General features: G+C 47.7%; 1 protein-coding gene across 1 annotated transcript; it reads right to left on the reverse strand.

Annotated features, from left to right (window-relative positions):
* Nucleotides 1-16,822: 16,822 nt before the first annotated feature.
* On the reverse strand, nucleotides 16,823-17,785 carry FOXB1 (forkhead box B1). Its single transcript, XM_068410719.1, has one exon. The coding sequence runs from the start codon at nucleotides 17,783-17,785 to the stop codon at nucleotides 16,823-16,825; it is 963 nt and encodes a 320-aa protein (XP_068266820.1).
* Nucleotides 17,786-24,557: the final 6,772 nt, after the last annotated feature.

Here is a 24,557-nt window from a genome sequence, read left to right on the forward strand (position 1 = left end):
GGTAAAGAAATAAGCAAGCCCAGCAAATATGACTTAGATGTGTCCTAAAATCATTTACAGCCATCAGCTAACCTCAGCAATAGAGAGATGAAAACTGTTGCTAGATTAAAGAAACTTACAGAGCTACGGTATTGCAGCTCTGCTAGTACATACATAATTTACAGAAGGACGTATATTTCGTAATGGTTCCTCCATACCAGATTTATATAGTCATAGATTTCTGACCCTGTTTCTTCACCAGGGCATACTCACAGTATTGAGAAATAATGCAGGATTTTCCATGAATTTAAAGTATCTTTCAGCATTTCTGTCATGACGGACAACAGAAAAAGAGCTTTCGTGATGCACAGCCGTCAGTGTTGTACCCAGAGCCATTGAACCACAAAAAATAAATGGGACCAGATTTTGGCCTAGTTATTTACCTGCTGGTGAAATGTCTCCCACTGAGGAGTGACATCTGGACTGTGTCCCAGTTCAGTTCCTCATAATCCCTCATGATGTAGCCGATAAATAGGCATTTTGTGGGTTCTTTTTCCTCAGTCATGCAAGTCCAGCCCATATTTATGAAACAGAGAGTCGAATTCAAGCCTTAAAGCACAGGCTATTTTCATCTAGCAACATGACATTCCCTGCCCTGGCAAAATTCCAGTTTACTGCATTTGACCTCAGAAACAGGATGCATTTTGCTCCTGCTGGATTTATATAACTGCTGGTGCTGCTGGAATTATATAACTGACCAATTAATTATATTTTAAAGATTATAATATGGATAATGGGTAGCAAACTTGGTGAAGTCATCAGGCTAAGTGTACTGCAGGTGCAACATCTTACTGGAAATTGATTCATTCACAAAATTATTTTTCTGTTCAAAACAACTGTCATGCTCCTTTGTCCGTGGATAACTAAATAAGCTTTCCAATTTCTTCATGTATTCTAATTTACATAGGGTACCAACCCAAAAAAACCCGCTGCTCGCCCAGGCAAAAGACATAACATACATAGATGAATCTAAACGTCAGCCACAGCACAGTAAGAACAGTTCTGGCTGGTCAGGGCATTGTTGCTGTAGCCTGAAGTCTGGCCCTGGGTGGTCTCTGGTAAGCAGTGGTAGTTGGGGCTGAACCAAACTGAGTACTGGCGGTGAGTTTTCTTGTCTTCTCCTTTTCTGAGGTCGTATTAGGAAAGTATTGGGTCTGAGGTATTGAAACTGTCCTGTGCAGAGCTGTTATACTCTCTCTACTCCCAGCTTCTTTATCTCAGCTTTCTAGGGTACAATCAGGTACTCAGAGCAAGAGTCTCCCCTTTTATTGCACTTCTTTCAGGCGCTGGTCTTTGTACAGGCCCTCTGCAGTAAGAGAATTCCAACCAAAGCTTCTCAGCTCTGCGCTGCTGTTCTGAGCCTGCAGGCTTCCTACAGCTGAGGTTCACATATCCCAGAGGTTAGTTATTTTCACAGTTTTAGATACTCCTGTGATTCCTCCTGCCATAGGACTCGAATTCTTCACAAGCATTTGTGCACGCAATTGCACAATATCACTGTGAGCTTGGCGAATGGCATTGGTTGCTTTATGGGGAGCAGGCAAAAAGGAGCCCAACATACAATGTTTGTAGCAAAGCCTATGTAGGTCAGGTTTCAGAAATACTAGCTATAAAGGTACTTAGATGCTGGAGCATCGTAGGTTGTGAAACCCTTTGCAAGTTTAGAGAAGAGGATATACAAGCACTTTCGAGGCAGTCTAGGCCTATTTCATACTGTCTGGCTACAGGAAGATGATTGTATGATCTCCTGAGATCCCATCTGCTTTTTTTTTTTTTTTTTCTCTACAAGACCTTAAGGGCACTTTGGGAGTCTATGAATGAGTTGGAATATTAACCTAGTTTTCCTAAGTTGTAGGCAGGTGCACTAATGTTTGGACTGTCCTGTCACTTAACCGCAGAGGCCAGAGATATGGTAGCTAAGGACAGACTTGCATTCTGGCCAGCACAGCTTGGCCTCGGGCTCCCCAGCAGCCCGTCCTGCTTAGGCTCTGTGATCGCATGTGGTACAATCTGCAGGACTGTGTCCACAGCTGGGGCAACGCTCCAGTTGGTGACTTCGGGGATTGTGTATGTGGACTGATTTATGATTCTCAAGTGTGTTGTGTAGTAGCTCTTTTTTTCCCTCAGACAAGGCAATTCAGCTTCAAACATGTCTGTCTTATTTATAAGCAGTTTAAACTTTACACTCAAGTTATTTTCTTCTCTTTCCCCAAGCTCATAATTTACGGGGAAAACCATCAAAAATAAGTACATAACACAGCAGAATACAAACCCTAAAAAAACTAGCAGAACCTTCAGTCTCTGCTTGTTTTCCTTTATGGTATTTTGTTTTATTAATAAGGCTGCCTCTGTGTTCATGACAAAATAAGAAAGCTGTTTCCAATGAAACAGACAACTCTTTGTTAAACATCAAATATAACTAATATTTGATGTCATAAATATTAATGACTTTCGTGTCTGTAGCTAGTTTAGAATAAATTCCAAACATTTTTGTTTTGATTCGCTCTTATTTATTTTTTCACATTGAACTGGTAGAAGGAATTTTCCCCTGTTTTTTTTGTGAAAAATCTATCAAGTTCTGCATCCTGATTTGATATTTTGAAGCCGCTTTTCAAGCTATTTGAAATAAGATGTTGTTCGATATATTTTACATGGCTAAGTCTGTACACCCGGGCAAAATTAGCAGTTAGTGTCACGTGACAGAAATGCATATATGACAATGGCCACCAGTTCGGCTGTCACTTAGGACTGATTCTGGGATTTTCTGGTAAAACAGAAGGGATTGAAAGAGACAGGCCTTTAACTGGAAACATTTAAGAGACCACTTTTTCTGTGGGCACAATACACAGCATAACCTGTCATTTGACATCTCATTTCTTGGCCAATTCTCTACAGGTACTGAACAATAATTGGTATTGCCCAATGTGAGTGGTCTCAGTAACTAAATGTTTGTTGTTCCTTAAAAGCAGGAAATTCCTCTTTCTGAGTGGAATAGTTCTGTATCTTCTTACAAATGTACAGACTCGTGTTTAGGCCACAAACTCAAATTTTAACTTCCTATAAATAAATAATAAATAATGTTATCAGTTGAATGACTGTTGATGCAGAGAGCAGAGTCTTCCAGAGATCAGATATCTGAACCTGACACCTTGGCTCCCAGTTATTATGGACATAAAATATCCATCCACATGTGGAGGAGAGAGAATTCTTTGCCTTGGAGGGTTAAATATAGAATAGGGGATGTGCCAATATGAGAGAGGCAGAATTATTCCTCCAAGAGTTACGAGTTGTTCCATGTATTTGTGCATGTTTGTTTCTAGGGGATTTGTTTCTTTCATGTATTTTTCTTAATATACTAAGATTATAGAAAAATTCTCTACAAATTCACATTGCACTCTGATTTTGCCTTAGAATCTTTGTTCTTACGTAATTCTAGCAATAACCAGTAACTTGCTGACTATTGAAACAATAAAATATGGTGACTGTATTGCAGTCTCCACTGGTGACATATTTCAGTCCTTTTTTGAAGGCACGTTTAGAATTGATTGAGCACGAACACAGTGTGGTATTGACACAGTTCTTATAACCCCGTCCCTCCTCTTGCTGCTGTAGTAGACTGCTATAATGTCTGTGGAGTAGTCAGACTTTTGATGACTAGGTGTAGTAACCCTGCCTTCTTTCCTCTCTAGCTCCAGGTTCTCTTTGTTGTCTCCTAAAAAAGCCTGTTTCCTTTGCAGCACTCCCTCTTCACACCATTGATCATTCATGTCATTGAGGGAGGCAGCAGATCAGTAAACAAAAGTAACCACAAAGTCCAGATCCTGTGGATAGCCAGTCTGCTTTGGACACTAGTCACATGAGTCTTTATTTCTAGATATAAACATTTTTCAAGGCTAAGAGTTGGGAAGGATGAAGGCAGCTTTGGGGCTGAGAGATTCTGTCCAGTAGTAATCTGCCTTCAAGAGAGCTGTAGCCAAGGAACAGGACAAGGCTGGAGTCTGCATTTGCCAAGCCACTGAGTTTACAGAGCTTACCCTAACGTGAATGTGCAGAGAAAATACAAGCTGGTGGGGGGAGACAGAAGCTTTATATCCAGAAGGTTAGCTTTGTATTAACTGAGTTGCCTTCAACACAAGAAAAGCAATTCCTATAGAAGCTGTTCTTTTGTCACCAGATAAATCTTGAAAGGCTCAGTCTATACTCAGATCAAAGGAAAAAATAAATGCAAGCCTGTGATGCGAAATGTAGGAAAACAGTAAGTAAAAAAAAAAAATAAAAAATCATACCTAAAAAAAAAAATCTCTGAATGCTTTCAGAGCATGGAGGAAAGAAATCCCATGTTCTTTCCAAGCCTGTGGAACATCATAGCTGTTGTAAATAAGCCAGGCCCAAAGAGAGCACACATGTTCCAAATGGGAGGAGATTATTTGCTGCATCACTTTAGCATGTTTGATTTATCAGTAACTAATGGAAAGTTGACACGGACTTCGAACAAAGTAATTCAGTGTGTCATAAGCCCAAGATCTGGCATCAAAAATGTTTTACTTCTGGTGTATTCATATGGTGAGAACACAGCCAAGTTGTTAGCATTAATGAAATCCATCCTAATTCCTCTTTGCAAGATGCATTATTGATCTGCTCTTATTAAACATGGAGTTTAAAGCAGTTAGGACAAAGAGTAGGACAAGGAGACAAAATACATTAGAAAATTGCACCATTCAGAGCAAGAACTTAGAGGCTGAACAGAGTTGCTTCAGTTTAGCGATGAGACTGATGTACTTGCTTGGGTTTTTAGATAATTTTGGAGGTAGAGAATATTGTCTAGGCAGTCCTAGTGACTAACTGAGTTTCAGTGGTACTAACTAAACCTGGAATATCCTGGTTTGCTGAGGAATGAGGCCTACGAGACCATGTTTTGTGCCTGTCGTCTTCTCTCAATCAACCCAAGCTTTGGCCAGCTTCAGTCAAACTTGAGAGGAGTGAAATTCCTCTTTCTACTAACTGAGTTCCTTTTAAAAGTGTTTTCTTAAATAAGTTCTTAGTGTTGGCTGGATAGAAAAGGCAGGCTCAAACTAGTCACTTCTTGAGGGAAAGGCAGGCTGAACTCAAGCACTGTTCATTTTGTGTGGCAACAGCAAGCCAGTCAGTCAGTGGGTGCATCCTCTGACAAGTCAGCAGGCAGCTCACTATTTCATCTGCTCTTGTCGGGTAGGCTATCATATGGGAAATAAGAAGGGAGGGCTGTTCAGGCAGGTATAGTTTAGGGAACAAAGGACATTACCTGCAGGGAATCAGGTACATTTATTCCAGTGCTTACACTACAATATACTTTTCAATACTGTTCTATGTTAGCCACCCCCACTGAGATCAATGGGAGTTGTATTGTGGACTGAAAGGATAACAGCATAAAGAACAGTGATGTACAATCTTGAAAAGCTTCCATGTCTAGAGAGAGGTCCCTGAGTGCTAGCACTAATAGCTCTTACAGAATGAAATCCTAGTACTGCTCCCACCAAGGTCGTGGAGAGGGCTCATAAGAACAGATTAAAGTTTTCATTGTGTCAGGGTCTGGATGCTGCACTATTTGAGAAAAAGCTTAATAGCAATATTTTGGCAGGTCTTTCCCTGGCTGTTGATTTTCTAGTGATTGTCTGTTCATTACACAGTTTCGGCAAGTAAACATTGAAACGGAAACATCCAAGAATAGTCTGAATCACTTGTTTCACACAGTTGTATATGCTGCTTTGCATTGCTTGGTGACTTCCAAGGAACAGATAAGTAGGTGGCACCTTATTGCCTGGAGTTTTGAATTGTCCACAGAGACTGAGAAATGTCATTTTATTTTGAAAAGAAAACAAAATTGGTCACATTTTCATGCCCATTTGCTTGAGCCTAATGTGCATGATGCTTTTTGTGCACATAGTAGATACTTGCATGCATAATTTAGCAGCGTAGGAACTTTGTATGTGAATTTCTGTTGGATGATCTTGCTCTGCATGACTAAAATGAGACCAGTTCTTCTGGGTTGAAATAAGGAGCACACAAAGGAGATTTTGGTAGGTTGCTAAAGATACTAGTGTTTGTTAAGTCAATTTAGTGTAGTTAAAGCAATAATTTAGGGGGGTTTCCCTCCACACAGACAATATGAGTCAATCATAATTCCTTCAGAGTCAAGAGAAGGTTTAGGCAGAATGAAGAAATATTTGTAAGAGAGAAGTTTTCTCTTTTCAAATTTACAAATACTATTTACTATTGCAAACAGAGAAAGGGTGGGATGCTTGGAAAAGTGGAACATTTTCTAAGGCCCAGAGAGAGGCCAGGGTCTGGAGCTTCTGTGAGATAAATTAGCCTCTCTGAAGTCTTGCGTTGCTACAGCACAGGCTCTTCTGGTGCATGAATTACCCAAGCTAACACAAAACAAACGACCAAAACACTACTCCAAGGTCTGCAGCACAAGGGAGAGCTCAGGTTTTCCTCTCAGCTGATGCTGTGAAGAAGTGGACGGGCATGAGTTGCATCCCCCACTCCAGGGAGAAAGGCTTTTACCATTGCTGTTCTGAGAGATACAAGGAATTCCACTTCATGTCAGGATACTCTGAGGATCCAGGCTAATATAACAATGCTTGCTGGTTTTCTACAAGATCAGTTCCCAGCCTTCCTAATAGATACTTCCAGAGCTAAAGTGGATGAATACTGACAGCTTCTGCTTTGTATCCTCAAAAGCTGAAGGAGAAGACAATGCTGAAAATAGTACTTAACTCTGTGCTGTTGACCTCCTACCCAACTGTGCCACATCCGCATTCACAGAACTATAACCTCCCTGACTTGCATTGAGAGCTAAGGAACGCATTGTTACAGACCCAAATTCATCCCATTGAGTTTCTTTGCAGTGGCATTTGACCCCAAAACTGTCCTTTTAAGCAGTATCTCTTTACTTCGAAAGAAAAAAAAATCACCCAGAGCTTGATCATGGAGAAACAGTTTGGGGTTTGGGGTTGCTTTATGTAGTTGTAGGAACTGACAAAGGAGAATGCTCAAGAAAACAGAAGAATGTCAAGGGACTTACAATATTTTGAACAAAAGAAAAAGCAGCACTTAGAGATATATATATATATATAGCCCTTACTGCAAAGGGAGGGCTAATGAATGATGGAGAGTGCTAGATGTCTCATGTGTTTTCTTCTTTTCTAATGTTCTGGGTGGCTGTATGATCAGATGTCTCAGTCAGAGACTCTGTGGTCTGACAAAGCTTTACTTCACTTTAGAAATTTATTTTGTTTTATAATTTGTGCCTGTGACCAGTTAGGAGAAAAATATTGTTCTCTGATACACAACTCAGACACATCAACTGCAGGTAGAGAAAGTGGACCAGTTTGGTAGAATTTGAGCACTACAGGCAGAAATCAGTTTATTTTCCAATGGAGAGTCTTCATCGAAACATGCAGTAGGTGCCCCTGGTGCTTCCCCTGCAATGACTTCAAAACAGCCTGATCTTGAGTTCATGGAAACATTTCAGAGTAATGCCAAGCCTATAAAAAGGCAGCAAATCTTTGTTTATCTTCTGACTGGAAAAAAAAAAGAAAAGAAAAAACCCTACCCCCAGTTCCTCAAAAGCAAGGCTCTGGAGGATGAGCCAGTGGTTTCAAAAGGCATGTCCCAAACCATCTTACAGTAACAGGATCTATATTATGTAACTCTATATAGGCAGTAATAGAATTTGTAATGTGTAACTATGTGTAGACAATGGAATTTACTGTTAATTGTCCCTCATTAGAGTTCACTGAATGGGTGAGGAAGAGAATAAGGTAATTTCCAGGGCAGTCAGCTCCTGCCTGATTCCAGCTGGTGGTGTCCATTCTCTGGATTGCGCTGACCAGTACTGGCTGTACAGGGGCAGAGCGGGACTTGCAGCACTCTTGTGCTCTGCTGCTCCTCTCTGGACTTGCTGTCTGTCCTGTGGGGACAGAGCCAGTCCTATGGCTCTGATTTAGCTAAATCCTCTCTGGAGCTGGCATCCATGGGTGAATGCCTATACCATCACCAGGGCAGCAACTGGGAAAAAAGTGTCTGTGTACGTCCTCCATGGCAGCTGGGCCAGCAAGCCTCTTTCTACTGAAATAGATTATACTAACAAAATGGCCTTTCAATGATATGACTTATGGTGTAAGATCCCTGTGAAGACACCAACAGCTTTAATACCAGTGTAACTATGTTTTCTTGGGATTTTGCTAGTATAGAAATGCTACAGAAAAATAACAAATCCTTCACCCCATTACATCAAATCTAACAAACATTACTATGGTGCAGACATGACTGTTAGGTTTGATGTCATTAGTGAAATTCCATAACAGGAATTCATCCACCAACTCTACTAGTGCTGCTTTCAGAAGAACATCTGGTATTAGTAACTCTGATGGTATTATCAAAAGTCTCGCAGCGCCTGATGCTTTACTTTACAATCCTGGAGAACTGAATACTGGAGAATTTCCAGTGTTTGACTTGTTGTTTGAAGAGGAGGGAGAGAGTATGTTTCAGGTCTTACTGATGAGGTGAAAACTGGATAATGTGGTTTTGATGCAAAAGGAATTGAAAAATTACTCACCACTGAGAAAGTGGAGTTAAAGCACAGAAAAGAGAGAATTTCTCAAAACTTTCTAGTTTTATCTCCGAAGTATTTAGGACTGTGATTTTGTTAACATTCAGGTAGATTAGTCCACAACTTGAAAAAAAAAGTACCCTAGCAGTCCTAAAAATGGATTCTGAGCTGTCCTTTTTGCCTCCAAGCACTCAAAAAAAAAGAAAAAGAAAACTTTGTTGAATGCAGAGAGAAACATAGGACCCAGTATTCTGGGTTCGGTCCTTCTTTGGCAGTTCTTTTGCAGCTAGGGGGGGAAAAAAAAGGTTTCTGCCTTATGGTCTGAAAGCGCTATACTAACAGTTGAGGAAAAAATGAAAAAGATGTAGATATATTCCAAAGTTTTCAGAGTTGCCCATGACCACGCAGCATAGAGGCACCTGTGTACATACTCTATACGACCTGCCATAGCCACTGGCTGATTGTGACCCCAAACTGAGAGAAAGGTAAATTACTTACCTACTTAGAAAACCATCTGAATGTTCTGAAAAACCTTGATGGTGAAACCCTTGCTCTATTTAATTCACTAAGAAGTGTCTGTGGAATTTAATGCCATTAAAATTTTATGCCAAAACCCATACCTACAGTATAAGGCATTGCTGTAACTAGAGGACTACATGACTGACAGATGAGAAAACTCAGTAGTGATAAGGCAAGCAAGAAGGGACAAGCTCTTCCGTCCCTGTAGAATTGTCTGCTATAGGAGTTGTGTGTCTTCCTCTGACATACACAGTACTTGTCAGTTTCCAGACGAAAATACTGGTGCCAGTCTTGCAAATCATGAATGATTGAAAATTACTTAGCCAAAGGATGCATTTTTTATCTAGCAGGGGAAGCATCTTGTTGTGGCCCAGCTTGTCCCCATGTACATTCAGGAGTATGTCTGCTCCTCAGAGCCTCCGGATATACCTGGCCCTTCTAGGTCTAGGAAAGATGAGGAAGCTGTAGCTCAAGAAGGAAATTAACATGGCTATTACCAACTTTCTGCAGCTGTAGAAATCATAAATGGCTGCTTTCACATCTGTTAGAATCCCACTCTAACTCTGTTAAGAGTTCTCGTAGCCATCAACAAAACAGCAATTCAGAGCCCAATTACATGTAACAGGGACCAACCCTCTCTTGATCCTTTTTCCTGTTATCCAGAGAACTTCCTTAACCTGGAAATTATGAGTTAATTATGAAATTATCTTCAGCAAGGGCTCAAGTATATCAAGCACAAATTGAGAGGAAACACAAACTATTTGTGTGTTTGTGGTCTCCTTCTGCAGGTCCAATCCCATCCGTCTGCTCTGTGTGTGAGCAGTCTTGTCACTGGTCTAAAAGCAAAGGAGAGGCAAGAGCACAGGTGCAAGCCACGTTGCCACAGGTGGCCCATACTCCAGTATAAAAGGCCCAGGGAACTATCCATCCCCCATTGTCTCCAGGGGATGAGGCAACATTTTTTTTAAAGGCCCCAGGACGCTGACTGCACGTTTCAGCTTCTCAGTACTCCGCAGCCAGGAACCCACATCATTAAGCTGCGGGAGTTACAAGTGAAATTTGCCAGCCAGAGCCAAGGAGACTTCACGGGAGAGAAATACAGAAAAAGGTGAGAGAGAATCAGATGGTGATGTTGGTAATGTTGGTAGAAAAATGCACATCTGTGGTGTGGAAGAGGTGGGTTTGCAATTGTTTGAAGAGATGGTTGCCATCTGCAGCTGGCAATGGAGCATTGTCTTCCCAGCTCTGAAATGGGTGCTTCATCCACCTTGATATCCTGCAGCGGAGTTTCCTGTCTGGCCTAACATTGGCCTAACCTTTAAAGCAGCTCTTTTTGGCTGGAGCTGGGTGACATGGTATGCTTTCTTGTTCAGGCATTACAAAAGAGAGGCTTGGGTGGTTTTTTGCTTATTTCATTTGAGTTTATATTTGTTTCATGTTTAATTAGTAGTGCAGTGGCACTACTGATAGTAGGAATAGAAGTGCTCCGTAATTAGTAGCTTAGACTGTTAAAACATGGAACTAACGTGTGGGCCTGCTCAGGGGAGCAGCCTCGGGAGCAAGAGTTCCCAAATCCTCTGGCAGGCACTAGACATACTAGTACTTTTTAAAGGCTGAGCAGACACCTCAAGCTGCTGAGGCCAGGGCAGGTGGGCATGCCTACGAGTAGAACCATGGCTAAGTTTTGTGCTCAATCCCTCCTTACGTATCTATTGTCTATCCAGTAGCCCTTAGAGCTTTGAACCTGCTTTGGCAGGGGGTTGGACTAGATGATCTCCAGAGGTCCCTTCCAACCCTTAACCATCCTGTGATTGGGTAAAGCAAGCAAGGAGGATGGAAGCTACAGACCCCAAAGTGCCTTGATTTCATCATTGGGCAAAATGCCTACAGGTGGATGGTTACAAACCAGCCCAGTACACGCGGGTGGTCTGTGCTGGCTGTGGCACTTGGGGGCGCGGAAATGCTGAGCGTTTTCTTGTGGCGTAAGATTAGTCTTGGCTGTAATGTCTCTCTAAGGAGCTGCTCTAATTAATGCAAAATACTCTAGTTACTACTTAATAAATACTGAGGCCCTTCTAAATAGTGCAAAATTAAGAGCCTTTACTTAGCAGTGCCTACAGCTGAGGTACAAGCTAACCTTTCCACCACTTCTGTGCTTCCTGGCAGTGGCCATGTTAGGGACATGAGAGGGAGCAGGAGGCGAGTCCCTCCCTGGGTGCCCTGCCCTGCTCCGTCTGCCTCGCTGCTAAGGCCCCCAGCGGAGGAAGGATGGCAGGAAAGGTGCCTTCACACAAAAATACCGGCAAAGGAAGGGCAGGGTCAGCCGGTCCGTGCGCCGCAGCCAGCGCTCCTCCGGGCTGACCTCCGGAAACAGCAGCCGGTTCCCTGCTGCCTTCGTTGCTCCCCAGTCAGGCACCGGCACAGGCGGACGGGCGAGAAACGCTGACCGCCTCCGGGCCTCGGCGGCTCCGAGCGCCCCGCGGCACACGGCGGAGCTGGGCCGCTGTTTCGGGGATCGCTCCTGGGAGCCCGGAGGGGCCGCGGGAGCCCGCGCCCGCCGCGCCTGGGGCTTGGCCCGGCAGCGGGGCCCGGAGACGGTGCGGGGCCCGGCCTTGCCCACGGGCGTCGTCGGGGCGAGGCCGGCGACGGACGGGGCTGGCGCGAGCCCCCGTGTCGAGGGGCGCGGGGTAAAGCGGGGGGTCCGCCCCGCTCTGCCTCCGCGTGTGCGCAGCGCCCTTAGCGCGGAGGGCCGCGGGGCGCAGCCGGGCGGAGCGCTTTGCTCAGGCGTGCCGTGAAGGGGCGGCGGTCAAAGGGCGGGCGATTCCTCGTTTTCTCTTTGTAATTAAACCCGTTACCTGCCAAACTGTGCTGTGGCTCGGCTCGATAAATTTGGAGCCTTTATTTTTTGTTGTATTGCGTCGTGTTGTATTTTTTTCCAAGCAAGGGTGCCCGTGCGACTCGCCCTGTAGCGCAAACGGACCCAGAAAGAGAGAGGAAGATAAAATGAATTTAAATTCCAAAGGGGTTTCAGTGCCGGTTTCCTAGTCCCCGAGTCAGCAATGTGTTTGTGAAAATTCAGCCTTTTTGTCTCTTAGAAAAAAAGGGCTAAATCTACATCGGTGGCCCAGTCTAGGTTTGCTATTCTTTGCATTTTCTATTCAAGTGAATGAGAGTGAATGAAGTGGCCTGGGACCCTTTATTTGATCTACTCAATTGCATAAAGTGACAGAATTCTAATATATTTGTTTAATGCTCTTCAATGGGGCTTTCACTTTCTAGCTTGCAAATGAAGCCTCGATCTGCAAAGTTTTGTCCTTTTTTTCTTTCCACCTTTTTTTTTTTCCTGGCAGAGAGACCATATTTCATAACTTGGGCCACGGTTTGAAGTGATTTCGAGAGGAGTTTTAGACTCGAAAAGTGGGAAATAAAGAAACAGATGTGAAGTTATTGTAAATTCTTATAGTGGGCTCTGGGGCTATTGTAAACCCACTGCAGGCGGTCCAAAGCCTCTCTTTTTCATGCTGTAATTGAAACATATTAATTAGATAATTTGTTGTTAGTTTAAAAGAAACAAATACAGCCCCTCCAAGGCTTCACAGCCTCGGATTCTTTTTGTTAATAAAAACAAAACAAAAAAAAAGCAACCCAGAAAGTGACATTTATATTAAGATTCCGAGATAATTCGGCACTGAAGCTGATGAAGCTGCTAAGTTTTTTCTCCCTTTCCCAAGGAGCACTTTTGAAGAAAGGCTGGCTCATAAAACTCCCTCTCGGGGGCCGCCGGGGAGTTCTTTTCTCCCTACCTGGCACAGACCGCCCTTCCCCGCGAGGCGCGGTCCGAGAGAAAATAAAGGTTCTGGGTGAGAAAGAGCTGGCTTTCTTCAATAGAAGATTCAGTCTTGTGGGGTGGTGTCTTGTCACACGTCGAGGGGAAAGGAAAAAAAAGAAAAAGAAATATCCCCACGAGAAAGGACTCGCATCCCATGCCCTGACACGAAGCCAAAACCCGAGTCGCCAAGCACGACTGGGTGCGCGGGCTTACCTTGCACAGCCGGGCTCGCTCGTCCTCCGGCAGAAGAGAGCTTTTGCCTAGAAAACACGATCTCTGTGCATCAAGTACGCCTAGCTTACAATGTCTCTCTGACAAATGAAGTAAAGAAATCCCCCCCGCGAAATGTCCAGACGCGACGGAGAACTCGGCCGCGGCTGATTCACTCTCCCCCCCTTCGCCCCTTCCCTCCGCGCTGTTGTCTCTTGCTGTACTATTTCAGATCCGTGTTTATTGACATTGGACTTGAGCCATTAGGGAGATTTAACAAGTCAAAGCAGTAAATTCAAGCGACGCGCCGAGCTGCGTATTAGGTTTGCAATGAGCCCCGGCGCGTTTAGGGGCGCGGGGCTCGGGTGGCGAGGGGAGTCCTCGGGCGCGGGCGGGCGCGGACACAGGGAGGCAAGTGGCACTTGAAAAGTTCGGTTGCGAGTCTTACTATCGGGTTATGGAGCGAGGAAGCTATTGCACCTTTTGAAAATATTTTGCTTTGGGGCATAATCTTTTCAGATCGTTATCTCCGCTGATTACTACACGGTTTAAAAAAAGACCCTGAAAGTGCAGCTTCATCTTCTTAGCTGAGCTCGGATTTCATCTTTGGGGATTTGTTCTGACTGCTAGATCTTAAAAGAAAAAAAAAAAAAGGAAGAAGAAAGAGTCCTCGTCGTCTAAAAATGTAGGTCATCACTTGTTTAGGAAAAGTTTGTCGAGTTATGTGTCCACTGATCTGGTGATAAGTTTTGAATGCTTTCTTTAGCTGATCGTGTTGATATCATCGTGGGTTGGACTTGATGAATGAGTTCAGTTGTCCCCCATCTGACAAGCTTTAGCAGCTTCATGCATTTTAATCAGCCCAATGATTCATGTATTTTCCACCTTTTTTCTGTGTGTGGGATCCGTTCTCTTTAAAAAAATGGTCCAACTGGATTAATTACCCTCTACATTAATCTTAAAACTTTTGCAAGGACCTTGCGGTGTGTAGTAAGGAAATGGGGATGTCACTTGCGCTGTTTATGGTCCAGAAATTCAGAGAGAGATCAGGCAGAGACAAAACCTCTGTAACATCATTGCCGTAGAACTAGTGAATGCTGACGGTTCATTAGAATACAATGTCGTTTTCTTGCTAATAAGCCATTAAGTATTCGGTTGTCTCGTAACTGCGCTCTTGGCGCGGACTGCCTCATCTCTGAGACACATACTTACTAATTGCACTAGATTGCTTCTGTCATTTTCAACAGTTGCAGAATCCTTGCAAAGCCCCTAAAAGTATTGGAGAACCCCACCGGAAGGTGCCCGGGATGCACTTTGCATTGTAACTGCTTTGCCCTTACTTTTTTAAAAGGGACTGTGTATTGGCTTGCAGAAAAACGGGTACAATTGTAAGTGTTACAGTTTGCAACCTACCGTTTTTGGAAAGTGTGATCAATAGAGATGGAGAAATTATAGCAGTGGTTGGAGTAACTGCAGTGCTTGAGGAGGTTTAAACGACAGGTAAAGGCTACAATAGCTCACTTTTACTCGAAAAAGATTTTGAGATGCCACTTGTAAGAAAAAAACACAATTGACAAAAATTCACTATTCTCAGTCTTAAAACGTAACTAACTCTTTAAAAAATTTAATATTTGCTCTGTATTGTAGAAGCTCACTAATTTTTATACTTTTTAGAGAAAATTTAACTGTGACTATGTAGGTGATAAATATACATACAGACAGACTAAATGTAATACGTGTTTATATTCGGTATAAGTGTATAGGACACAAATGCATATACGTGTGTGTGTGCATATGTGTATATATATAGATATATAGATACAAAAACCACAGAACACACTTATGTATGTTACCTCTTCGGTAAACCGGCAATAATGATAGTTTTATCTAACATGTTATGGTATGTTAGTAACTATATTTATAGTAACCTCCCATGAAAAGGCTGTTTAGATAGTCTGAATACTGGGATAACGTCGTTCCTTTTTCATTAACTAATGCTTTTACCTTTCTCGTGTAAACTCTTTCAAAAGACGAACAAGAAACTAAATCTGCATTTACATATTTTAATGAGAAAATATTATTTGGACGACTAGGTTCATAATTTAACATAGACACTTTTTTAAACCTTTGTCTTCAAACACACATGCTGGGAACAAGAACACCAATGTTTAAAATGCCATGCTTATTCTGTACAGGAAAAAAAAAAGTTAAAAAGAAATGTCTTTACAGTTTTAATAGACACTAATGCCGTTTGTGGGTTCTTTTTTCTTTTCTTAACTAAAGCAGTTCACAACAGAACAACAGTTCAGTTTCCAGCAAACTACCTAAAACTAGAAAGGAGTATATCAAACAAAAGTGCATTTTACACATTTTATGATCATTCCTATGCACAAACATTTACAGTTTCCCTAGCCCCCCTCTCTCTTGTCTGCAAAGCTCCCGCAGAAATCAGGATGACCTCCACAGTTTGTACCTGCTGTTGTGTTACTTCTCCATGTTTTACCAGTGACTTCAGCAGCTTTTCTTAAGCTATGCCGGGTTGTGTGCTTGGTAGCAGGTTTTTTTTTATTATTATTGTTTGTTTTTAAGGTATGAAATAAATAGCTACAAATTTTTTTTTTTTTAAAAAAAACAAACCCTCAGCTCCCCAAACCTTGAGGTTAATCAGAAGTTAACATACAAATCAACTTTCTCTTCCACCTGAAAACTACAGTGGACACCCGTATTACAACAGGTACTGCGAAGGGGACCTCATCTGCTTTACAGTACAGATGCCGGTTCAGTATTTACGTTAAAACAGGCGCTTTGTAAACAGTATAGGTATGGAGTGAGTGAACGGGTGCCTTTCCATCGCACGGCGTCCTGCTGCCAGGGCGCTCCCCACGCTCGCCCCGCAGGGCCGCCCGCCGCCCTCCTGCTCGCCCGCCGCCTCCCTTACCTGCGGGGCCCTGGCTGCCAGCGCACCGCGCCTGCTGCGGGGCCATCGAGCCTGCAGGTCCCGCAGCCTTTCCCCGCGGAACTCCTGCCCTTGCCGTAACAGCGAGACACGCACGGGCGGACACGCACCCGCACAAAGGACACGAGCACTTTGCAGCGTTTCCAAGATCCAAGCGTTTGCTGCTTGGAGGCTGGAAACGTCGCTGCTCTCATGCAGCGAGACTGCAGCCATTTCACACGGTTTATGGTTTTAAAGGTCGGTCCTGGATAAACCCCTGCTCTTCCCCGGACACAGGAAGGGAAGGGGCATCGCCGGGCCAGGCTTGCCTGGTCTCCGGCAGATCGAAGATGCCTGAAGTACTTTTGGAAAACTGGTGATGCGTATGGCAGTTCCTCGCGGGTGGGGAGGAGCCGGGCCGGGTCGGTTCGTTTTGCCTCGGAAGAGCGAAAAAGAAAGTTCAGAACCAGGAAAGGAGCCGCGGCGCGAAGGAGGGCACGGCCGGGGGGCGAAGCGGGAAGGCACCGCGCGGACGGCAAACCTCAGTCTCCCGCGGGGAGCTGTCTCTGCTTTCGAGGAAAAGAGAGGAGAGGAGGGAGGAAAGAAACGGAAGGAGGGAGAGAAGGGGAGGGAGGAGAGCTCCGAGGAAACTTTGGGAGAAAGGGGACGACGGAGTCCGTGCGGGCGGCCCGGGTCAGTGCACCGCCACGGAGTGCAGGGCGGGCGCCGGGCTGGTGAGAGTCTCGCTGGGGGTGGCCGGGCTGCTTTGGCTGGTGGCCGTCTGCGAGGACGTGGGGCTGAGGGAGGGCGGTGAGTTCGAGAGGATGGTGGGGATGGGCGCGGGCAGGGCGGGCAGGGCCGGCACGGCGGCGGGGGTAGGCTTGATGGGGACGGGGATGGCCGGCAAAGTCTGCCCCCCATGGCAGAGCGGCTTGATGGGCACGCCATAGGCGCCGTACTCGCTGCTGGCCATGGAGATGGGGGTGGCGGTGTCGATCATGCCGGAGCTGTACATGTGGGGCCAGCCCGTGCCAATGGAGCTGCCCACCGTAGTCAACTGGTTGGGGAGGGGGTAGGCGGCCGGCATGGGCTGCATCGTGGAAAAGGCGAGGCCCCCCGGCATCTTGTACTCTCTGGCGATGATGTTCTCGATGGCGAAGGGGTGCTTGAAGCTGGAGGGCTGGGACACGCCGAGATTGTACGTGGACATCTGGGGCAGGTGGGTGCCGGTGGCGGCCAGGGCGCTGAGCCGCAGCTTCGCCTGCTGCTGCAGGTACTGCGCCGCGTCCGCCGGCTTGCTGGGGGCCAGGTGGTCCGACTTGACCACCTTGAAGCGCTTGCGGCGGCGCAGGAAGCTGCCGTTTTCGAACATGTCCCCGCAGCTGGGGTGCAGCGCCCAGAAGCTGCCCTTGCCCGGCTGGTCGGGGCGGCGCGGGATCTTGATGAAGCAGTCGTTGAAGGAGAGGTTGTGGCGGAGGGAGTTCTGCCAGCGCTGCGTGTTCTCCCGGTAGTAGGGGAAGCGGTCCATGATGAACTTGTAGATCTCGCTCAGGGGCAGCATCTTCTCCGGGGAGCTCTGGATCGCCATGGCGGTCAGCGAGATGTAGGAGTAGGGAGGCTTTTGATCGCTGTACGTGTTTCTGCCCGGGCGAGGCATCTTCGCTAGGGGACCCGCGGAGATCTGCGGAAGGGCAAGCGGACAAGGAGGGGGTCGGAGATGGGGAGAGAGGGGTGAGTCCGAGAGGATTTGCACCGACGCCCGGCAGGGGCAGCGAGTGGGTGTGGGGCCGGGCTGGAGAAAGAAGGGCACGGGGAAGGGGCACGGCGGACCTCGGCCCTCGGGGGGCGGGATGGGGGCAGGGGAAAACAACCCGGAGCTCTGCGCGGGCGGCGGGGGAAAAGCGATGTGCCTTCCTCCCCGCTCCGGCCTCGCTCAGCCTGGCCTCCCCGCAGCAGCCCGCGCCCGTAAAGTTACTCTAGTGGTAGCTCTGCCTTCTGGTCTCGGCGAGGAGGAGAAGGGGACCCCGTCCTTTCCCCTCGTTTCCCACCCCACTGCATGCTAGCCCTGCATATGCCCACCTTAAAGTTGCTGGAAGTTGACAGTCCGCATCCGAGACGCAGCTGGGAGTCTGGGCTCTTTCCCACCCCGCTCCTCCGGCGTGTCTCTCGCTCCTTTCCCGGCCACTCAGCTCCGCTTTAGTCCCGAGGAGGCAGCGAGCTGGCTGGGTTTTGGGAATCCTCCCGTACACCCCTCCCTTCTCCTCCGCGGGCTGAATCAGCTTCTTTTACACCACCGGCAGCTGGACTGTAGCAGAGGCTTGTTTGCTTCTCTGCAGTCGTGATGAGCTAAGTAGTTGCCTCCATGTCCTTCCTCTAACCATCTGATAGTTTTATGTGGTGACATGAGCAGAAAAGACCCCTGTAGAGGCGCTTCATTAATGTGCCACTTCTTTGCTATCATATGACAATCGCCTTGGGAGCAGGGGGAGGGGAGCGAGGAGGAGGGGGCTGGAGAGAAAGGCATAATCTGGTTTCATTTACACCTATTTACATGGACACCTTGGGCCAATGGGAATCATTTCCATTTGAAGACAAGGCGAGGGGTGAAAAGGCTCCGCCAGCGGAATCGCAGTGCGATGGTACCCGGTGGCTGGGGGTGGGGGGAAGGTATGCACTAACCTCTCTGTGGACTTTGCAGGAAGCTTAGTCTGCAATTCACACTTACAAATGGAGGTACTGAGCAGTGGGATGTTTGACATGGAAATTGCTTGGCTGTGGTATTCTGTTTGTTCTGCATTGTTGTCTGATTTGTATTGTTGGCTAACTTAAGGCGAGCCTTTTTCCCTGTAACGAGAGACTTTCTCTTTGCCAAATCCTCTCTCCCCGAGCGAAGGCTCTTTCGAGGAGAGAAGAGATCGGGGCTGCTCCGTAGCCGCCCCGGGAAGTTTCCGTCCCCTTCTCCTGCCCAGGCAGGACTGTTGCTCTAGTTCCGCGGACCTGTTGGTGCAAAGCCGTGGGAGTCGCCTTAAAATATATCGCAGTGGCCGGGCTTCTGGTCCGCGGCCGGGGCACAGCCCCGGTGTGCCCGGTGCCGAGCTGCCCTCCACGCCGCTATCCTGCTCCCGGGGCCGGGGGCCGCGGCGCAGCTTGCTCGCCAGCCGGCCGGCCTCGGGGCGGGGGTGTCCCGCAGAGCTGGTCTGGGGTAACCGCTCCGTGTCACCGGTTACTGTGCTAAATATCGTCATCCTGACGCCTTCCGCGGGATTTCCGTGGTGTGTGTCAGGCTGTTGGTGTGCCCGTGTGCTTCTCGGTGCGCACTGGTGTGAGCAGCCGCAGGCAGGATGTGCAACGCCCGGGTCTCTGCTCCACTGTGCTGCCTCCTCCCCGGGAACCAAGGCCCGATCCTGGAACGGCAGCTCCGACGAGTACCCCCACTGCCAGCCGTGTGTCCCGGGGGCAGGATCAGGCCCGGAAGGTCCCAGGCTTGCCCTGGCATAGAAGGGAAAATTGTATGATGTGTATTCCCGAGGCTGCGGTGCATCCTGTCACCCTAGAGCCAGAATAAAAGATTGTCTTGGGAGCTGCAAGCCCTGGGAGGAAAAGCCTTTATGGTGAATACACATCCACTCCATTAACAATATTTTTGGAGTCGGTCAATAACTCACCAAAACGTAACTTAAACACGATGAATTTAGGAGATTAAACAATTTCATTAATATTGAAATGGCTGCTGAGGCTGAGCGCGCCCGCTTGAAATGCAAGCGCACGTTTTTCAATATTAACAGAAGTACTTGAAGAAAAGAATAATGTCACCTTCTTAATTCAGCAAAAATAGCTGCTGCGAGACGGGCTCTGCGGGAGCGTTAGAGTCTTCTCGGAGGGACAGGCTCTCTGAAACCTGGCAGCAGCTTTTCACACCGCAACTAGCTCCGACGTCGTGTGTGTTAAACTGCTTTCCCCTCGTTCCCACCCGGCTGCCCTCGGTCCCATCTAATCCCTCTCTCTCGGGGCAGGATGTCGTTTAGAGAATAATGGGCAAATAACTGTGTTTCTAGGAATCCGAGAAGCCGACCTCGGCCCCGCGTTGCCGAGCTAACGAGCCCTTTTGGGGGGAGACCTGCCGCGTGTCACCCCCCTTGCAGAGAGAGGCCCGGGGGTGTGGTGCGTTCAGAGCCCGGGAGCTGCCCTGCTCGGTTAACCGGCTCCGAGATGCTCCGCGCCGGGCAGGGCGGGAAGGCAGCCCCCAAACTTTTTTTGGGGGTAAGAGGTGATGAGCAGATGGACGTTTGTTAGAGGGTAGGAAAGACAATACTCTGAAATGAGGGCAGATTCCTCCCAGCGTCCCTAGGACACCGGGCACAAGGCTTCTATTTTTGTATTAAAAGCCCCCAAATATGTGGCTTTAACGGACACCTCCGACCCACCCCCCCCAACTTCTAACACCCCTCAGTTCGGGTTTTGTCGCTCAGCCCAAGTCCGCTCCTGGGATGCCTGTCAAAATGAGAGCTCAGAAACAGCACGGGAGTAAATAAAATTCACAGGCTGACAAATTCTTTTCTTCCTCTTTTACCGGTACCTTTTCTTTCCGAAGAAAGAAAAAAAAACAACCGCTGGCGCAAACGGGAACCCGCAAGCTGTAAAGTTAAAGAAAAGTCGACTTCTGTTGTCACTTGCTGCTCCCCGTGCGATCGAGGTATGGCTGTCAGGCACGCGATTTTTCTTTTTCCAGTGCAAAGGAATGTATGAGCGGAGGGGTAGGGCAGGCAAAGCCATCCTGGTAATTGATACCCAAAGTTTCACCTCGTGTTAAGCATGCAACAGATGACAGACTTGGGCAAGATAGGGTTTAAATGTAACTTGTAGCATTTGCCTTTTACTTTGAAAGTCAACATTAGCGAGGAGAGGAGGAGGCGAGTGAATCCAAATCCATTGTGCAGAAAACCAAAACAAATAGACGTGTTTCTGAAGCCTAATTCAAATAAGGAGCTCAGGGGAAGTGTTGGGAAAACTGTATAAAATACACATAAGTCAATTATATCAATGTGCAAACCCAATGGAAATCTATTTCTTGCAATAGCCATTCAGCCCTTGCATGGAGCCCATCATGGACCACCTTTCTGCATGGAAGGTTTGCAATAGCCCTCTTTCCCACAAGCAAGACCACACACGTTTACAGATTTGGTAATAATTTATGCTAATTTTCCTCCATAAATCCACAATTCGCTTCAGTGGCAAGCGGGGCTGTTGAGAGAGGAAAAGGAGACAGAAAAGTGACAAATACAATATTGATTTTGAATCCTTGTGGCTGCAAGCAGGTGTGTAGCTTTGCAGAGGGGAGGAGTGGGAGAGGGGATGTGGGGGGAAGCCAAGAAGTTTTCCAAGGATAAAAAAATAAGAAAAAAAGAAATCCACTCTGTGTGAGAGAATAGCTCACAACCTTGTTAATATTTACAAACCAGTTGGAAGAAAAGAGAAGGGAGGGGAAAAGTACCAGCTTCTTAGGGTTTCCTAGGCTGCGAAACACAATGCCAGGCTCTGACCAAGCTTCCCCCGTTTTGGAAAGTCAACTCCAGGCTGCTGGTTGTGGCTGCATTTCGGCTAAGCCTCGCTCTTTTTTTTTTTTTTTTTTTTTTTTTTGTAGTGGTTCTGCTTCTCTTTGCTTCTCGGGGGCCGGGAGAGAGAGGGAAGGAGAGAGATTTGGGCTCTCCCGCTTTTCTGTGTGCTTGAATTCCCGGTGCGGTTTCCCGACGCGCTCCGGCCGCTCTGGGAACGGCGGGGCTTTGTCCCACCCCACATTCTTCACCAAATCTGCCACTTTGGCGTGAAACTACTTAGCGCCCTTTCAAAAGGATTTTGTCCCTTTCGCAATGAGCACTAAACAGGCTCCCCCCGCCTGTCAAGGCTGGCCTGAGAACTGCTCCCCAAACCTGTATTGCTGAGAGCAACAGAACTGCTGGGGACTGGCCGTGCCCTCGGTGCCCGCGGGGCCGGGCTCGGCGCTCCCGGCGCTGGGCAGCGCGCTCCGCCGCCCCGTCCCTGCCGCCGCCCGCTGCCTCCTCGTCGCTGTCGCGCTACTTAATGCCGGCTCCCTCTGTGCGCTCTTCCCGCCTGCCCCGTCGGGGATTTCGAGGACCAACAGCCCGACCGGGCACCTAGCCCCGCTGCGGCGCCGCCGGGGGCGGGGGGCACCTCCGTGGGACGGCTCCGAGCGATGCCGGGGTTACGCGGGTCCGACACCCCGAGAGCGTGAGCCCGGGCTGGGCGCGCAGCCCTGCACACCGCCGTGCCCGCACCTGCCCCCCCGCCTCGGCTGTCCGCCCGCTCCCCCCCTCCGCGGGGGTGCGCAGGTGTGCGCCCGGAGCCGCGGCCTTAGCCACCGCTTCAGCGCCTCTCCCCGAGCGTTTTGTTAAGTAGGATGCTATCGGCGCGGCTTCCAGCTTGGGTCTCGACGTTATTACCCTGAGAGCCTGTCTTTGTGGTAAACTTCCCTTCGTCACTGGAGTATCTATCTACACGTTTGGGATTTGTTGGTTTATTTATTTATTTGGAGAAGTATCAGGGGAGGCCTGGCAAACTTTTTCTTTTTAATCTTCCCTTTTAAATAAATGTCGCATTTCAAGCTGCCCTCTCTTCTCTTTTTCGCATTGTAGGAAATATTGAAAATGCCACCTTAGTATTGAAGAGATTAACTTGCTTTTCTCCCAGCCCCTAACTCTGGTGTAAAGGGAGCAGTAGATCAACTGTATAATGTGTGCACTGTTTGGTCATTTGTACAAGCAGAACAAAGGTTGAGCTAAGCCAAATTGCATTGCACTTGTGAACCGAGTCCCAATTTGAAGTATCTTTTACAGCAGGGGGAATGAGAACAATTTCGTGTATGTCTAAAAGGGAATAACAAAGCCACTTTCTAGAGCATCTCAAAGTGAAGTAGTGAGGCGTGACATTCCCAGGGTGAGGAGGGACAAAGGCAGGGTCAGGGGGATGAAAAAGGGAATCAAACAGCCACTTTCACATGTCTGCCCTCAACTGCTGCACCTCTCCATAATAGGAAACAACTGTTGTAAAAAGGGGGATTGCTCCCATTCATTCAAAATAGCAAATGATAGCTAAACAACATTGTCAAAACTGAATCAACTTCTGTGCAGTACCACCCAGAAAAAGGTATTGTGTTTTGGTTAATAGCGGGGTGGAGCAAACTTGATTTTCTTTCTTTTTCTTTCCTTTTTTTTTTTTTTTTTTTAAAGGACTCTTCTTGACAAATCAGTCCGTTTCATAAACTTCGTTTTTAATCATCAGCTTTTTTCCAAGCCGTGCTCATCTCACTCACGCTTTCTCCCACAGTCTGCTCTTGTCTTGGTGTTCCGTACAACCAGAAAGAAAAAAACCCTAAGGCTGAGTCCCCTTCCCGCTGCGGTCAGAATTGCGGTGCAAAATCCATAAGCGATGTAAATCTTCGCTGAATTGCGTGTCTGTGATGCCGGGCAAAACCACCTTTAAATGACTAAATTATTACTTAGCCAAACGTTGTGAAATGGTTTTTATGACAATTGACGATGATTTTTAAATTGCACATCCACGAGAATAATGGCGCGCACGTTACGGTTATTTCCTCTCTTTAAAAGCAACGGTAACAACCGCTTGCGGAATTCAGGCTCGGGCAAACTTTAAGAGAAACATTTTCCTCCATTGTGTGAAGTCTTTAACGAGCCGGGATTTAATTAGGGTCAGAACTGTGAATGCTTGTGTTTTTCTCCCTGTTGGCAGGGGGCATGTTTGCAAACAGATCCGTAAGTTACAGCCGCAAAGCCGCGGTGCGGCGGGAGGGGCGGTGTGGGTGTGTGGGCGCCGGGGCTCCGCGCCCTCCCCCTGCCGCAGCGCCCCCTCCCCACGCCGCCCCCCCGCCCGGCCGCCACCCACCAAGCGGCCCGGGGACAGGGAAGACAATTCCTGAGCGAGGGGCTCCGCGCCCCCGCGGCCCGGCCGGGCCCCGCTCCGCTGCGGGGCGGGCAGCACCGCCCGCCAGAGCCCCCCGCCGCCTGCCCACATGCGAAGCCCGGGCCCGTCCCACGGGAGAGGCGGCCGCCGGGACGGGGCCGTGCCTTCCTCGGCCACGCCGCATCTCCAGCAAAGCCCCAGGGCTGCCCGCCCTCTTCCCCGTGCTGCGGGGCCGGGCCGGGCCGAGGAGCGGAGCGCACCGCACCGCGCACCCCGCACGCTCGTCGCCCGTGCGGGGGTGAGACAGGGCAGCCGGGCAGGTACAGGCGAAGCGCTGGCTGCGTTTCCCCAGGCCAGCGGCTGCCAGCGCTTCCTTACATTTGTCGACGTCCTCCGCCTGCCTCAGCTCCCCGCTGCTATCCTCACGACGCGAGCAAAGCTCCCGTCTTCCCATCAACCCTCAGCTCTGCAGCAAAAACCATATTAACCTTCTT

Source organism: Nyctibius grandis, chromosome 11, assembly GCF_013368605.1.
Source record: "Nyctibius grandis isolate bNycGra1 chromosome 11, bNycGra1.pri, whole genome shotgun sequence".
Classification (NCBI taxonomy): domain Eukaryota; kingdom Metazoa; phylum Chordata; class Aves; order Nyctibiiformes; family Nyctibiidae; genus Nyctibius; species Nyctibius grandis.